Source organism: Trachemys scripta, chromosome 2, assembly GCF_013100865.1.
Source record: "Trachemys scripta elegans isolate TJP31775 chromosome 2, CAS_Tse_1.0, whole genome shotgun sequence".
Taxonomy (NCBI): Eukaryota; Metazoa; Chordata; order Testudines; family Emydidae; genus Trachemys; species Trachemys scripta.
In genome coordinates this window covers 276,666,244-276,684,484 of record NC_048299.1, presented here as the reverse complement: position 1 = coordinate 276,684,484, position 18,241 = coordinate 276,666,244, and the positions used below count along the sequence as shown (strand labels likewise).

Sequence of the window (18,241 nt, the reverse complement as noted above, 5' to 3'; positions counted from 1 at the left end):
TGAAGAAAATTGACCTTTAAGGTTTCATGTTTGTGCCGGGCAATCGTCTCTCACTCCTGTGCTGTTTGCTGCCCCTTCTGAGGGGGTTCACCAGCCAACACGGCAGCTAAAAGAGATGCCATATTGTGACCCATGGCTCGTGATCTCCTCAGTGGAATACACTCCACCTGATGGACGCCTGTCAGAAACCAGACCTGCCTGTGGTGACGTTGGCTTCCGAGACACAGGCACACGAGGCATTGTGTTCTGAGATGCAGTAAAGTGGAAGAGACAAGGGAAGAACTAGTACCGACAGGGAGCCATCAGTCAGCGTCGCCTGTGAACAGGCTTTGCCTTCAAGGCAGTATCATTTCACTCTGATGCGGCTCCCCGGGGCTGCAGAGAGATCAGCGCTGTTGAGCAGTGAGCTCTGCGAGGATTTTTCAGTCCAGGTTAGGGACAGTGGGTAAGTCACCTACATGCACAGGCAGAAAATGCAACTGAGGCAGGGTAAGGATTGGGTAAGACATAGACGGGACATATAGCAGTGCCTAGGCCCAGACAGGGCGTGCTTTATCTGCCGAATTACCCATCATGTTCTCTAACTGCCAGCATCCCTGGGGAGACACCAGGTGACCTTGTGAGGAAAGGGTAGCTAACAAATAAATGAACCCTTGCTCAGCTCGAACTGAGCCAAAGCATTAGTTCAGATGGCAGAGCACAATCCTGGCCCTTTAAAATCCTGCCTGAGTCTTTTCATACAGGACTCAGACTTGGGAGCAATCTTAAAGGGCCAGGACTGCACTTGGCTCTGAAGTCTAGCAGGATCCATTTTCCTGGTCGCCGCTGATTTCTCCAAGCAGGGTCATTCAGCCGACACATCTCTTTCGCTGCAAGGCATTGTGTTGGTGATGCCTAGCAGTGGCTGGAGGAGGTCTAGCTCTTCTGGGTAAAACGGATGCCCATTGAGTACAACACCTGCCAGGCACACAGAGCGGTGAGATCACCCAACCCAAGGGGAAATGCCCATAATCCCTCCCCCCCATGCCACAGGCTGAGCGCCAGCATTATTTGGGTTGTATGTTTACGTAGCAGGTCCATACCATCTGAGCTTCCTCCCACTTGTCCCGGTTTTCCTCTGACAGCAAGTTGCTGATGATCTGGACAAAGTTCTAGAGAGGCGAGATAAAAAAGGAAAAGAAAGTCGTGATCAGAATATGACGGAGTGGCAGGACGTGCCCCACAACATGTTAGAAGGCAGAGAACATTAGTATTAGCAAGAAGAGGATCTGCCCTCAGTCACAGAGCACTGGTCTTCCCAAAGCACTGGACAAACCAAAGCCCTGCTCCCAATGAAATAAGTAGCAAAACTCCTACTGCCTCTCCTGGAGAGACGAGTCAGTACCTTGCTCACCACCTGAGTGCAATGGGGCAGCCAGTGAGCACTACACGACTCATTACCCACCAGGCCACAGCAGAAAGCAAAGGATTCTGCATGCCGTGGAGAGGGCAAGGGATGGGCGTAGGCGGACATGAGGCAATGATAAAATGCCAAGAGGGGTTTTGACTATGAGGGGTATGGAGAGCAGCAGAGTTGCCCACAGTACATCTGGCTCCCGCGGGCTCTCTGAGCCCCTCACTTTCACAAGGGGATGGGCTCAGGCTGCAGACCGCAGGCCCAGATTTTGGAGATCTTGACATCCAGGAGTAGTGGGGATCTGGGGTTTTGGCTCGGCCTATTACAGAGACAGCAAATGCTTGTGGTTTGGGCCCGGTTTCAGAATTCATGGCCAGGTTCAGAATTCGTGGGTGTTCTATCCATCTGGGAAAACTTACCGAGGGACATGATGGATTCTCCATCACTTGTGGTCTTTAAATCAAGACTGGATGTTGTTTTAAAGGATCTGTTCTAGCTCATACTGAAGTTATGGGCTTGATGCTGAAAGTATTGGTTGAGGTTCTCTAGCCTGTGCCATACAGGAGGTCAGACTAGATTATCATAATGGAAAACCTATCTATCTATCTATCTAGCCAGCCAGCCAGCCAGCCAGATATTTCTCTGGCCCCCATCACCAGAGTATCTGACCACTTCATCATTCATGGATTCTCTCCTCACACCACCCGTGGGATATAGAGCCAGATTATCCCCATTGTACAGAAGGGTGGATGGAGGCACAGGGCAGATTAAGTGACTTTCCAAAGATCACACAGGAAAGCTGAGCGAGGGACGGCACCCAGGTTTCTCCAGCCCAAGTGCAGCGCTCTATCCCTAACTGTCGTTTGGCCCTATCTCGAACAAACAGAGAAGTTAGGTTTCTCCAGCTCAGCCACTCCTGTCCCTCCCCACCTTTGCAAAGGTCTCAGCATGTGAGGCTTTGCATAGCCGTTATGAGTTAATGGATTTTCTCTGCACACTCTGCTGGGTCCTAGCTTCACTTGACCAAACCTTCACTGCTAAGAGAGACCCTCAGGGGGAGATATTTCACCCCGTGAGTAACACACGGGAAATATAGAAGCCAAGGTACCAAGCAGACCCCTTCTCCAGCAGATCCATCCCCCTTCCACCGAAAAGTCATTGCTGGCACGGGGAGTGCCTTCATGCTCTGAAGCCAGCGAGCACAGGGGCTGCCAGACTAGATTAGCCACTGCTTTATCCAGCCCAGTCGCCGGGCTTTATGGAAGAAGACAAAACCATTGCCCGTGGTGGGAAAGCTTCTGGTGGCTCCATCTCCATTATAACTGGGAAAGGGGAATGACAGAATGAACTGTCAGAGGAAGAGGGGCTATCCAGGCAAAAGTTCTGCTGTGCGAGTGAGAGCTAGAGATGTGAAGGTAGGAGATACAGAGTTCAAAGCCATTGATTTTCCTCTCCGTTTTCCCCACCGTTGCAGACACCATGGGGAAGCAGATCCTAGAGGACAAGTTTAATATTTCAAGTTGTGGGCTGATGACCTCTCCCGAGGACAGATCTGTAGCCAGTCTGCATGTAACTGCTGAAAGTAAAGCCCAGGGCAAGAAACCCTCAGCCTTCTCCCACATCAATATATAAACACCTAATACCCAAGGATCATCTCCCCTCTCGGCCATTAGACTGCAATTCCTTCCAAATAAAGCACCAAAATCCATTAGACGCCACAGAAAGTGCTGCTGGGTTGAATCAGCTCGAAATGACTTTGCTCTTCAAGTTATTAGTTCATGAACCAGTGGGGATTGGGTGGGGGGGAGCTCATTAGCCTGGGAAGTGCACATTGGGAAATGAGGCACATCACGGAGGTAAGCAGAGACATTTCTGATTTTTCTCGGCTTTCATCAAGTATAAATAGATTCCAGTGTACGTAGTGGTCGCCCCAAACCCTGTGTGTATGTGCCCGTGCCTTAGACTTGCCCAGTGGCACCCATCCCATCATGACGTGCATCTCTCTTCCTCAGCTCACCTGTACATCCCCAGCAGCGGGGCTGTAATACGCCCTACGGAAGATCTCGGTCATATTCCTGAGTACGTCGATGGTGGACAGCAGGTCCCCGCTGTAGCTGGTCCCATCCTGGGAGATCTCCACGAGGTTTTGGAGCACTTCAGATACCCCTTCTCCCATCAGCCCCCTCTGGGCTTTGGAGAGATGCTCCCTTGTCTGAGACGAGAGAAGAGCACCATGAGTCAAACACACGTTATTGGGGATCAGTGACGTTCTCAGGCCTCAGGAGCACAGATCAGATGACCACCATGGTCCCTTCTAGGCATATGTCACCTAATCAATTCCCTGCCATTGCAGGGGCCTCGGGTGTTGATACATGGGTCTCTCCTGTTCTCTACCTCTACATGACAGTTCGGTCTCCTGAGGACTGAAATGCTTTAGTCTAAACCAAGTTCTTTGGCTCAGTATAGGGTAGCGGGGTGAAATGTAATGGCCTGTGATATACAGGAGATCGGACTTGATGGTCTAATGGTCCCTTCTGGCCTTCAGCTCCATGCAATCTGGGAGAGTCTGTGATATCTCTGAAAGGTCTTAAGTGGCTATCGGAGACAACTGAATTCCCACTTTCTTTGTAACCAGAAAGGGAAGTGTCCCTGAAGATTCAGAAGAGGCTATTCTGCCTCATAATCTTGCTGCTGCTGGCTACCCCAGCCTGCAATGGAAGATTTTGCTCACCACTCAGTCCTGTCGCTGTCTTATAACTGAGTTACAGCCATCTCAGCCCACAGACGGGAATGAGGATGGTTCTGCTGCGGGCACTGACCTTCCAGACAAGCCACCAGAGAGTGGCAGAGGCAGGCCAAGTATTTACAGTTTTTATTATGATGATAACAGCTAAAGGACCCAACCGAGAATGGAGCCCCATCATGCTAGACACTAAAATCCCCAGCGAGAGACTATCCTGTCGCCAGGGGGTTACAATCTAACTAGACAAGACAGACAAAGGGGGGACAAGGAAGAATTATCAGCCCCATTTTATAGCTGGGAGCTCTGTGTTTTTCTCTGTGCACAGATCTTATCAGGATAACGGATTGAGGGGACAGTAATGCCTTCCGTTTATAACACCTTCCCTCCCAAAGGATCCCAAAGTGCTTTACAAACTCTCCTTTCATGGCCGCTGAAATGCAGCAACGACACTGCACATGGGCTTAGGGCAGAATGAGATGACATCCTATCTTTTAACACTGCAGGGTGAATGTCAGGAGACTGGAGTTTGGCCAGGATACCGAGGTTAACATCCTCTACTCTTGCAAAAAGTGCTAGGAGCCATTAAATAATCACAAGTGGCCAGGCCTCTGGTGTAGGATTAGTCCAAACGACAGAGCCTTCAGCACCATTGCACCCTCTAACCCAGTTATGGGTCACTGGCTCACTACTGACTCAGGGGGAAGAGTGGGTCACTACTGGATCAGTGGAAGCCCTTTGAGTTTCTCTGGGGAATCTCCCATCTAAGTAAAACGCGACAATGGGGGGAAATGGATCCATTCAGATGAGAAGTGAATCTTCCTTACCATCATCTGTATATTCCTGTAGTCAATGGAAACACACTTGATGTAGGTTGGAGTCTCCCAGTACGCTATCCCCTCTTCATCTAAAGTGCATCTTCGCAGGATCAACCCTAAAGGAGAAAGAAAGGGGCATGGAAGAGAGGACAGATGGATGTGGGCAAAGGTGATCCAGTGGATATATTGTAGTTGGACTTTCAGAAAGCCTTTGACAAGGTCCACACCAAAGGCTCTTGAGAAAAGTAAGCAGTCATGGGATCGGTAGGAAGGTCCTCTCACTAACTGGTTGAACGATAGAAAGGGTAGGAATAAATGGTCCGCTTTCACAGTGGAGAGGGGTGAAAAGTGACATCCCTCAAGGATCTGTACTGTGTTGTTCAACATATTCATAAATGAGCTGGAAAAGGGGTGGGAAACAGTGGGGTGACAAAGTTTGAAGGTGATAGCTTTATTCTTGAGCTGTCTGTGAAGAGTTACAAAGGGATCTCACAAAACTGCGTGACTGGGCAACAAAATGGCAGATGAAATTCAGGGTTGATAAATGCAAAGTAAGGCACGTTGGAAGACATCATCCCAACTATACTTATAAAATGATGGGGTCTAAATTAGCGGATACCACTCAAGAAAGATCTTGGGGTCATCATGGATAGTTCTCTGAAAACATCCGCTCAATGTGCAGCGGCAGTCAAAAAAGCTAAGAGAATGTTAGGAACCATGAGGAAAGGGATAGATAAGAAGACAGAAAATATCAAAATACCACAATGTAAATCCATAGTACGCCCACACATTGAATACAGAGTGCAGTTCCGGTTGTCCCGTCTCAAAAAGAGATGTATTAGAATTGGAAAAAGTACAGAGAAGGGCAACAAGAATGATATGGGATATGGAACAGTTTCCACATGAGGAGAGATTAAAAAGACTGGGACTGTTCATTTCAGAAAAGAGACGACTAAGGGGGGATTTGATAGAATCACGAATGGTGTGGAGACAGTGAATAGAGAAGTGATATTTACTCCTTCACGGAACACAAGAACCAACAGGCACCCGATGAAATGAATAAGCAGAAGGTTTTAAACAAACAGAAGGAAGTATTTCTTCACACAACGCACAGTCAAGCTGTGGAACTCGTTGCCAGGGGATGTTGTGAAGGCCAAAAGCATAAGTGGGTTCAAAAAAGAATTAGATCATTTCATGGAGGATAGGTCCATCCGTGGCTATTAGCCAAGATGGTCAGAGACGCAACCCCATGCTCTGGGTGTCTCTAAGCCTCTGACTGCCAGAAGCCGGGATTGGACAATGGGGGATGGATCACTCGGTAAATTGCCCTGTTCTGTTCATTCCCTCTGAAGCACCTGGCACAGGCCACTGTCGGAAGACAGGATACTGGGCTAGATGGACCATTGGTCTGACCCAGTTTGGCCATTCTTATGTTCCTATGGAAACCCTGAGCATTCTCGTGGAGGGTACCCACAGCAAGCTGACTTAGCTAGAGATGCACACAAAGTGCACACAGACAAGTGCTGAGCACACACCACAGACACTAGCGCTTTGGGTGGGCTTTTTTAATCTCCTTTCTCTGCATCCCCTCGGTGTCAAGGGGTGTGAGAGCCGAAGAAAACCACAGTGGAAGCACTTGGCTGGCAATTTAGACCAGGCTAACTGGAACATGGGAGGCAAACCCATGAGTCCCAGAGAACCTCGCAAAATTGCCTGATTCTGTATCTCTGAGCTGAGGGACTAAAGCAGCAATGGCCGCTAGGCTTCTCCGGAGATCTCAAAAGAGGATAAATAACCAACAGCACCGCCTTTGAGCTGAGGTACTCGGAAACCCCGAGCACGGCCATTCGCCTCCTCTGTGAGTCCTGTCCATTGTCCTTCGTTACTCTGGTCACTCCTAATTTAGAGTGATCTGCCGCTTTGGCAGCCTTTGCTTTGCTCATACCATCCCTCCTGCCATGGAGAAAGAGGTGAATCAACGATGGAGAAGATGAAGGAGGTCATCTTGTCTGACCCTTCCTGCAGGCACAGTGGACACAGTGGACTCTCCCTCTTTGAGAGTCCCCCAGGAGCAGGTGTGGCTAAATTCACAATCAGTCTTTTATTGCTAATCAGTTTAGTAATCTTCCATTGGATGCACTTCCTTTAACCTGATTGCGGTGCAATCGGCAGACCCTCCCGTGACTGCTTACTCCAGGCTGGGACCTAGGCAGAGACTGTGCCAGTGGATGATCCTCGATAGCACAGGTTGAGTGATCCAAAGAGAACTACAGGGGCTGTCTATGTCCAGCAACCTCGCTAAAAAAAAACCCTTTACAGGTATCACAGATGAATCCTGTGCCTCCCCCACCCCCATCCCTCCATCTCAGCTCCCATCAAGCACCAAGAAAGCCCGTGAGGTCACCTCAGTCAGTGCCACCTAAGAGCTGCCTCTGAGCCCTCTCACCGCTTTGACTAGGAGATGTGCGTTGCCCAGCAGCACAAGGCTACACCGCCTCAGGAGGACAGCGGTGCCAAGAGAAAACAGATGCAGCCACCATGTGCTTCTGGAGAAAGCTCCCCAGCAGTCACGGACTGTATTAAGTCCCCTCCTCGTATAACACATCCTGGTCCTCTCTAGGTCAATGAGGACCGAGAACTCCCTGAGTTTAAGTTGACTCCACAGGCAGAGCGTGTCGTTCTCCTTACCAGTGGCATTGCGAGGACACCGGACAGCCGCAGCGTCTCCGGCAGGCGTTTCCTTCCACACCACGGAAGCAAAGTTATCTTCATCGCATATTTCATGGGGCTCTGTAAAGGACAAAGGCACCGGCTGCTCAGCGTGGGCCGGATGGGAAGACAGGAAGGGGGGAAGTCGCAGAGAGGGGGAAGAGAAAAGGGAGACGCAGAGAAAGGACCTGGCAGTGTGGAGGAAAGCGCGCCGTGTAGAGAGCCAGCAGCTTCTGAGATTAAATCCTCATCACTTGGCGTTGGGCAAAGCCACCTGACCTCTCTGTAGCTCACGTTGCCTATCCAAACACTGAGCCTTGATCCCCTGTGCAGGTTAATTAACTCGTGCCCACCTAAGGTGAATGCAAAGTGTGTTACGTGCATCCCCTACTCTGTGGCAGCTGCGTGTGCTTAGCTCACATTGTAGGGATCTGGGGTTTCGGTGGCAAAGGACCCATGCCTAGGAGGCATTAGATCCGTCCTAGGCTTTGTATGTTTAAAACACTGCTATGTAGAACTGGAACATCCTAGAGGAGAAGAACAGGAAAGATTGGAAGGGGAAAGGGGAGGAAAGAAAGGGAGAGGAGACACAGCTAGATGGAAACCAATTTGAACCCGGACCACCTAGAGAGCCCCTCCCCCCCCCCAAGCCCTGCATAGGCAGCTATTCTCCTTGGGGCACTGGGTATCGGATGCTTACGTTGCCAGGCAAATGTGGACAAGCAGAGAATGAAAGTACCACCCCATAATGCCGAGAAACTAGGTTTCCATCAGCTGCTCATATGAAACGACAGCCGCAGAGCCCAGCAGGCTTCTGCCATGTTTAAATGATGCGGCTGCTCCCGGCACCAGCGGAAAGCACCCCGTGCAGCAGTGACGCCACTATCCGGCCTCAGCTGGGTCTAACGGACGCAGGCTTGGGAGGAAAGGGGCGGCTGCAAAGAGGGGCGAAGCTGGGTCAGCCCACAGAGGGAGTCAAAATGGCCAACGCGCTTTCAGCAAGTTGGAAGCACATCTACTATGTGAGTGATGTTTATGTGGGAAAAGATTACTTATGGTACATAAAACTGTGGAAGCTGTGAATCTGGTATTAAAACTATTTATCACTCCTTGGGGTGGGGAGGGAAAACCTTTTATTTAATAGTTTGCAATTACATTTTCTATTTATTGTGCATGTAAAACTACCCATAAACAAGGAGGCTGCTTGCACGGCTGTTCCCAGCCAGGCCTGGCAGTTGCCAAGCCAATGCCAGTCATTGACCGGGCTCGGCAGCTGTTCACCGTGCTCTCCTCCCATGCCGGGAAGCACTGCTGGTGCCAGCGTTCAGTGGCGCCAGTAGAGGTGTGCCAAGGACACAATCAGCCAAGCTGCGGGGGAGGGTGGCAGTAGCTGCAGATGACTGAAATAAATAAATTTCCTAGGTCCTGCGTTTTACTGTGAGCTCTGGGGAGTTAGTGGTGCATGCCCAGCCTGCAGCCCCCAAGTGCATCTTCAGCACGGGGAGCGCTCGCAAGTCCTACATGATTGGGGGTATGGAATGGAATATCTCGGGGCTCCACGTCTGGATTGTGTATGTCCATCTCCCCATGTGCTGCTTTGGAACTGACTGCAAGATGCCTCTGGGTAGGAGGCAGGACTGTGAATTTAAAGACGGGGCTGGAGCCAGAATTCTGTATCTGACAAATCTCTGAGCGTGGGGCGGCTTGGATCCAGATCTTGTGGGTAACCCCTATGTCTATAAAGGCCCCAGACAGGAAGAGTGATCCACATGTACCCAGTTCAGAATGGAGTCTACATCCAAATCCATCTGTATTTGAAACACAGCTCCCCCCTCCCCTTCCTGGAAGACCACGACCAACCACTAGCCATGATATTCATTCATAAAGAGCTCTCATTCCATTCCTTTTAATTGTCTACTGTTACTGTCACAGGTATTCCAGTGGCACCTGAAGGCCCCCACTGAGATCAGGCCTGCATTGTGCTAGGCACAACAAGAAACAGAATCTAATAGAAATAGTCTCTGCCCCAGAGAACTTACAATCTACATACACAAGACAGATAGCGGGGTGGGTTGGGGGAAGGGTGTATTACTGGCCCTGTTTTACTGAAGAGTGCCTGAAGCACAGAGAGATTAGGTGACTTGCCCACATTACACTGTGGCAGAGCTGTGAATTTGAGCCCAGATCTCCTGAGTCCCAGCCTAGTGCCTTAGCCACAAACCCATCGCGCCTCTCTGCTTCCCTTGGTGTTTCAAAGGAGAATGATGGAGAGCTGCTAGCATTCTTTGTTGCAAAGTGACTGAGCTGCGGGAGCAAGGGGGAAGAGGACGGGGAAGGGTTAAGGAGAATGGCTCCCCCACTCCAACCCCCTCACTCTCTCTCCCTAATGCCAACCCTCCAACCCTTTCCATTCACTCCCACTGGTGACTGCCCTTTCCAGGAAGTGCTATGTGATGCCGTGCATCAGGGATGCTCCTTAGAAAGTCCTGGTACTGCCTGGCATTGTCTTGCCTACAAACGCAGGAGTGATTCCCAGGCCAGGGGGGAATCAGCTGATCACTGTCATTTTTAATATCGCTTTGTAACAAAATCCTTTTTACTCTAGGAAGTGTGCTGCACTGGGAGATTTTAATATCGAATCCAATTAAGCTCAATCCTTCTGTTAAAATCAAATCATGTGGGTGTTTGAGATTTCCTTGAGAACAAATCAAGGAGGTTTATTTGTAGCCACTGACTTGCAGAGTCCCCCTTGCCCTCCCTCCTGCCTGCACCCCCCCCCGCCCTCCAAAAAACAATTACAACAAGCTCCTTTGATGTGAAACACCTGCACTGCTGAGATGTGCCTCCTTTTGTATAGGATAGCACAGCTCCAAGCCCCTACCAAAATTAACAAAATGTCTTGGTTTGCTCCAGAACCTCACCCAGCATAAATCAAAGGTAAAGTCCGTGACGCTGAGGATCTGACCCAAATGTTTCCTATGGTCAGGGAATGCTGTTGTCTGAATTAGAAGAGAATCTGGGGGGGCGGGACCAATAGCTGAAGTTAGGTGACACCTTCATGCTACCGTTTGGGTCTTTTCCCCTTCGATTCACAGAGACCTTTGTGGTCATCTGGTCTGACCTCCTGTATCACATAGGCCATCGCACCTCCCCAGTGATCCCTGCACCCAGCCCAGTAGCTTTTGCTTCGGCTAGAGTGCGTCTTTTCAAGAGACACCCAGTCTTGAGTTAAAGACTCCAGTGAGGGAGAAATCACCACACCCCTTGGTAATCTGTTCAGAGCATCAAATACCTTCACTATTAAAAACTCTGTATCGTACCAAAAGGAACCAACGCGACTCTCTAGTCTGACCTCCTGTATAACACAGGCCAGGGAATTTCAACCAGAGATTTCCCCAGAAGGGGCTCTAAAAGTGGCTTGCAAAGGAAAATAAACATTGCTTTTGAGCCCTTTAGCTATTTGCCTCTGCTTGTGTTTCACATTAGAAACCCAGGTTTTGTCTGCCCTGCAAAACTCTACAGCCCTGACCTCACTAAGGTTTTTCAGCCCCATAATTTGCAGCAGGTTCTTCTCCCTGGGCAATAGCACCAGCGGGAGCTATAGGTTAGGCAGGACTCAGAGAGGCTCGGCCAGCACTGTGCTGTCTAACACTGCTCTGCAATGTCAGGTGGGTACTCCAGTGCCTAGTGGCCCAGTGGGGGTAGTGTGAACATGACAGAGCATCGGGGGTGCTCCAGTACTGTTTTTGCTGGGTACTCACACACCAGTTCTTTGCCTCTTTATAAATCATCAGCTGCCTGTCTCCAACCACATACCAGTCAAGAAGCACTGAGCATATCCATCCACCCAGGGAAGGCCCAATCGTACCCGTTGAAATCAGGGAGACCCCCATGATTGGCTTGGATAGGTGTTGGACCAGCAGGCCTGTGTTATGCAGAAGGCTGGACCAGAGGTCTCTCCTGGTATTAAACTCTGACTCATACAAGCAGCAGCCCTCCCCCACAGTCTCCGTTACCGGTCTGAACAGAAAGCAGGAAAAGTGTGAGATACGTACCAGGACACTTCTTGTCATTACATTGTTTATACTCCTCCTTGGGCCCCTGACAAGAGTCTCCCCCGAAGAAGGGGCCGTAGCACACACGGTCGCGTCTCTGCGTCCCGCCCCCGCATGAGGTCGTACAGCTCCCCCACGGCCCCCACGCCTGCCACTTTCCGTCCACTGCAAGAGAGCAAACGAGGAAAGAAAAGTTCCTGAGCAACACAAGGCAGCTCGGCCTCAAGGTAAACATTGGACATGCGGTTTGCAGCAATACAGCGGGATGTTAGGTGACGGCTCCCGGCCTGGAAAAGGCTCTAACACTAGTTAAAAGGAGGAGGAGAGGGTGCATGAGCGTGATCTAACAGTCCATATCTCGATTGCTTTTGCACATTGATGGCTAACTCTGAGCTCACATGCAAGGGGGAATTTGGGAGCAGCTTCCTTGTAGTCAACCGTGTAAGGTGTGCGGGGGATCATAATCACGCCTGAAAACTGGGGATTGCTTTGAAATGATTTTAGTTGTGGTGGAAGAAGTTTGAACCCTGCAGACTGGGGGCTTTTCGAAACGGAACGTTAGAATGGAACAAGCTGGAATGTAAATCGACCGTGTACTAGTGCGCTGCGCACTCCCTGGCTGTGCGGATCCGGCTACAGCGCGCTTCAAGTTCCCTGGTGCACTTTGGCCTATTGCTGTTTGAAGCAGGAGTACGTCAAAGCATCCTGAGGAATTTTTCGTGCATGGTAGCAGGGGCCACACTGCCAGTTAATATGCGCCACATTCGTGCACTGTACATTTGCACCCCGGCTTGCTGTGCACGAACTCTCCATCTAGACATACCCTGAAATCGTAGACTTATGCCCAGAGTAAACAGTACAACATGTTCTGCTCCAGTGCAAGCTTCTCCTTATGTCTCCCCTTCCCACCTCAACCCCAGCCTGGAAGGACCCTAGGACAGTTCAGTCTTCATGGCCCAATGACTCCTTGGATTCTCTCCTAAAACTGCTGCTAAGGGTGACATTCAGGTGTCTCCCTACAGACACTTGTCTGTAGCAACCAGGCTCAGGCCATCAGCTCAGTTCAAATCAACTACCAAAGAGCAGCATTCATTCACTTCTGAACCTGGGCTGCTGACCCCCTAGCCCATTTTTCATCTGTTCAATGTGCAGCGGCAGTCAAAAAAGCTAACAGCATGTTAGGAACCGTTAGGAAAGGGATAGATAATAAGACAGAAAATATAATAATGCCACTATATAAAGCCAAGGTGCGCCCACGTCTTAAATACTGCGGGCAGGCCTGGCTGACCCATCACAAAAAAAAAGATATATGAGAAGTGGAAAAAGTACAGAGAATGGCCACAAAAATGATTTGGGGTATGGAACAGCTTCTGTATGAGGAGAAAGTAAAAAGACTGGGACTGTTCAGCTTGGAAAAGAGACGACGAAGAGGGGATATGATAGAAGTCAATAAAATCATGAATGATGTAGAGACAGCGAATAGAGAAGCGTTATTTACTCCTTTAGGTAACACAGGAATCAGGGTCACCCGATGACATGAATAGGCAGCAGGTTTAAAACAAACAGAAGGAAGTACTTCTTCACACAACGCACAGTTAAGCTGTGGAACTCGTTGCCAGGGGATGTTGTGAAGGCCAAAAGGATAACTGGGTTCAAAAAAGAATAAGATAAGTTCATGGAGGATAGGTCCATCCGTGGCTATTGGCCAAGATGATCAGAGACACAACCACATGCTCTGGGTACCCTAAAGCCTCTGACTGGCAGAAGCTGGGACTGAATGACATGGGACGGATCACTTGATCAATTGCTCTGTTCTGTTCGTTCTCTCTGAAGCATCTATCACCGGCCACTGTCGGAAGACAGGATACTGGGGTAGATGGACCATTGGTCTGACCCAGTGCGGCTGTCCTTTTGTTTTTATTTCCAGTCATCTGAGACATCCAGGCCTCCTGACTCATCTCACTCTGGGCTAAGATTTTGGGGTCTGACTGTGGAAGGTCTGAATATAGACAGGGACCCATATAAATGTCTCGCTAATTTATATTAGAGAGACAAGGTGGGTGAGGTAATATCTTTTATGGAGCCAGCTTCTGTTGGCGAAAGAGAGCAGCCCATACAAGACCTCTGTGTAAGCTCGAAACCTTGACTCTTCTGTTTTTCACCAACAGAAGTTGGTCCAATAAAACACCTTACCTCAACCCTCTTGTCTCTCTCATACCCTGGGGCCAATACAGCTACCGCAGCACTGCATGCACTTATATTAACATTTAATAACCAAAGTCTACCGCTTCAGTGCAGTACAATGAGCATTTCACAAGCAGAAAGGCAAAGATTCCCTTCTTCAGCTTAGGAGGTGAGGAGGTACCAACAAAGCAGATTTAGAGAAGCAGAGAAACCACACAGATACAGCCAAGAAGCCTTCCTATAGATGTTGTGTTATTGACCACTTTGGGCTTCCTTTTCAGTGAAATTCACTCTTGTGCAAGAAGCTACTTCAAGGCCCACGCACCATGTAAGTGCAGTATAAGCCCCCAAGAACTTAAATTGGCCAAACTCCTTCTTGGAACAAGTCACGTGTTTTTACATTCCGGGCCTCATATGTAAGTTTAATTGTCTTTTCTCAATACGTATGGTTGTTTCATATGCCTTGGAAATGGGATTTGCAAGCGCTCTGAGAAATGAACTGTAAGGTTGTCTAGTTCCATTGTAACTTCTCCGAGTGCCTCTGCATCCTCTATGGGCATGCTGCTTCGTAGCTCACTTCTTACTATTAATAATGGCATTTAACATCTTCAAAGCACTGTACAACTGCTAATGAATCCTCCCAACACGTCTGTGAAATCTCCTCTTCATGTCACAGATGGGGAATAGTGCGTTGTCTGCGGCCATGCCACAGCTCAGGAACAGAACGAGAGCTAGGACCCAGGAGTCCTGATTCCTAAGTCTAATCACATTTTAGCAAATCACTTATGATGCCTATTTTAACAGGATACTGGGAGGTGAGGGACTAATTTTCTTCTTTCCCTAGCTGTGGAAGGACACCATTATCACAAAACATATGGTGTGCCGCAACCTCCAGTCCTTTCTACACCGATGTCAACTGCACCTGCAGTTTGGGCCATGTCCCCCATGACCCTCAAAACCAGGCTAGCAACAACTATGAGAACAGAAGCTCAGTGACTAAAAAAAGATGAGGCTAAATAGCAGGGCCTATTGGTCTCAGTGTAGGAAAGGCCAATGCCCAGTCTAAGCACTGCTGTGTGAGTGTGGTGTTCTGCTGCTAGAGAAAGTAGTCCTCCATGGGCCTTCTGATATTCTCTGTGGCACAGCACCACTGCAAAGCCCTAAGTTACCCCCACCTATCTAAAGGGTGACTTGGAACCTTTAGTGATGTGGAAGCCAGGCAGCTGAATTCTCTTTTGCCAGAAGCTGGGAATGGGTGACCGGGGATGGATCACTCAATGATTCCCTGTTCTGTTCATTCCCTCTGGGGCACCTGGCATTGGCCACTGTCAGCAGACAGGATACTGGGCTAGATGGCCCTTTGGTCTTACCCAGTATGGCCGTTCTTATGCTCTTATGTTCTCTGCCGTCCACAAGCCCTGCTTAGTTGCCTGCACGAAGCCCATTCCCTCAGAGAGCGGTAAAGTGCACCCAGGCTGAAAACAGCTGACTCCAGAGAGCCAGGATAAGGCAGATGACTGAGACCCACTGGTAACAGGCTTCTCCAACACGTGCTTCCATTCTGGTTTATTTTCCTTTCTGAAATGGCCTGTCCTAGGACCTGTCCCCCATGACATAAAGTCAGGGTGGTTATACCTAACCAGGAAGGGCTGGTCACAACGACCTAGGCGCCCCGGATCTTGCTCCCCAACCAGCCTCACAGCCTACTCACGGTGAAGGTTCAAACGTGTAAATACTGTCAGTTTCAACCATAAATTGGATGAGGAAACAACTAACATATAATAGGAGTGTGAAAATACCATAGAGACATGGAAAGAATTCCATAGAAGAGATTTAATGGATAAGAGGGTAATTTTTTCAAAAGCACCTAAGTCACTTTGGTGTCTAAGTACCATTGACTTTCAATGAGATTTCAGTTCCTAAGTCATGTGAGAAATGGGACTTAGGTACTTTTGAAAACGTTACCTGATGACTATATTATTTCGACAGGAGATAAATGAGAAGTTCACAACTCAAAGACAATAATCAGAGTCTCCTTAGCTACCCTTCTTCTTAATGTTAGAATAAGGGGAGATCAGTGAAACTGAAAGGCAATCAATTGGAAATATTGGTTTAAACAGCCCTTAATTAACCTGTGGAACTGCTTGACACAAGATGTTATTGAGGCCAACTGCTTAGCAGTATTCCAAAAAGGATTAGAAAATTATATGAATAATACAGACATCCACAGCTGCATGAGATAAGATCAAACAATTATGGGAGATATACACCATCATTCTTCATGTCATATGGCAACCACTGACCTGAGGTTAGGAAAATGCTTTCCCAGTGCTCACGTTATTCTACTATTGTCCACTATAGGGTTTCTTGCACCTTCCGCTGGAGTATCTGGTCCTGATAGGGTACTGGAGTAGATGGACCACTGGTAATGATAGATGGACCAATGGGGAAAACTGTGCTGTTTTTCCTCAAAGGAAATAAAGGGGCATTTGTCATAGTCTCTGTGCAACTGTAGAGTGTTGGGGGAGGATCCTCAATACACAGTAACCCATTTGCCACTGACCTGGACACTGCCTTAGGAAGCAATCTCTGGTCTCCACCCAGTGCCCCTGGCACTCTGCTCCCCCATAGGATGGTCCGTTGCACTCCCGGGTCCGCTGCTGGGTACCATTGGAGCAGGTCGTAGAACAGGAACTCCAGCTCGACCACTCATTCCAGTTCCCATCCACTGAGTGGCCCAAAGGAAGAAAAAGAGACAGAGAATGTGAAAATCCCTTTCACCAGGAATGAGGCCTGTTCCGCAAGACCAGGCCAGTGAAGCCAAGGTCCTGTTGCGCTGGACACAATACAGTGTGCCAAAGCAGACAGAGTCATCCTGCATGGACTGACAAAGAGATGTAGACAGGCACCCCAGGGAAGGAGAGCTCAACTCTGCCCAACCAAGGATTGCAATAGCAATTCGTCTGGGACCTTAGGAATATAAACTATTACAGTATCACATGACATGATGTGATATTGTAACAGGGCATATAATAATCCAAACTTTTTGACCTTCATAGTAATATTATAAATGATAATATAGATATAACATAACCATCAAAATGATAAAGTAAAAAAAACGCACAGATATTTTGACCCAATTGTGTTAAATTCTTCTGATCATTTTTCATCAAAACATTTCATCGAAATCAATATGTTCCTGTGGAAGATTTCAATTTTGCCAGATCAGCATGTTCCAATGGAAAAATGGAAAATTTAGAAAAATTTTGACCAGATCTAGTTCAAAGTGGCATGTGTGGAAGGAAAGAAAGATGGATGGATCAACCTTAAAACTCCATCTGTCTTTCAGAAAGAATCTTTTTACAGGAACTCACTATTATTCAATGGAATTCACTCCGTGTATCAGGACATACCCTATAGCATGAGTGGAATTTAATAAAGATCTGTGAGTATGTGTGTACGTATATATCAATGCACTTCTCTTGTTGCTGAATTAACATTGACAGGCTTCGTGTGTCTCTGAACAGAAACATCTTGGATAATTAATTAGCAAAAAAACCAGCAAAGGAAAATTACTAAAAGCACAGGATAGGAATGAAACATGAATGGATTTTATTAGCATGATATATTTTAAAGCATTCTCTAGACTGGCAGACCCACTCTAATTAGCCCCAATCAACAGATATTTCATCTAACCTTTCTACCATTCCCGATTTACCTCATTAGCAATGGCGGTTATTATCTCTCTGGATGAGAAGCAAGGCCCAGTGGTATCCCTATTATTAAGGTTTTTATTCTCTTCTGAACCCCATTTCTTGGAGATTTCAGCTCTCTGACGAATAAAAACTCTTTCTCTTTGGCTCATCAGTCCCAGACGCAAATTGATTTTTCAAAAACTATTCGACATCTGGTTCTTTTTGTAATTTACAAGCTCTCAAAAGGCACCAAATTAGTCTCAGGGTCTCATTGCTTTTTGTTTGTGCACATGAAAGAAAATGTATCATAGCCAAAATGTACAATTTTAAAGTCGATGGGAGTTGCAAGGCGCAGCAGATCGGAACATCAGGCAACTTAGTTCAGTAGCTATTTATGGATTTAGGGACCCGGCTTTAACTGCTCCAGAATAAAGGCTTTGACACACCTATATTCATGGCATTATATAAGTGCATATTAATACCAAAGGGGTGAATGCTAAGAGATGCTCACCATCTGCAAACCCCACTGGAGTCAATGAGGCAATTCCTCCCAGGTGGCCCAATAATAATAATAATAAATTTTGGAGCTGTTCCTAACTCAACAGAGCTAAGATTCACACCTGCGGAGGATCTGGTCCCATGTC

At 48.1% G+C, this 18,241-nt stretch overlaps 1 protein-coding gene across 1 annotated transcript in view; it reads right to left on the bottom strand.

Annotated features, from left to right (window-relative positions):
- ADGRB1 (adhesion G protein-coupled receptor B1) overlaps positions 1-18,241 on the bottom strand; it is a gene marked incomplete in the record, with an annotated part of 371,095 nt that overhangs the window by 154,691 nt on the left and 198,163 nt on the right. Inside the window, 6 exon segments of the mRNA XM_034763711.1 lie at positions 1,083-1,151; positions 3,414-3,608; positions 4,964-5,070; positions 7,643-7,744; positions 11,719-11,883; positions 16,466-16,630. Of these exon segments, the coding sequence (XP_034619602.1) occupies positions 1,083-1,151; positions 3,414-3,608; positions 4,964-5,070; positions 7,643-7,744; positions 11,719-11,883; positions 16,466-16,630 (803 nt within the window).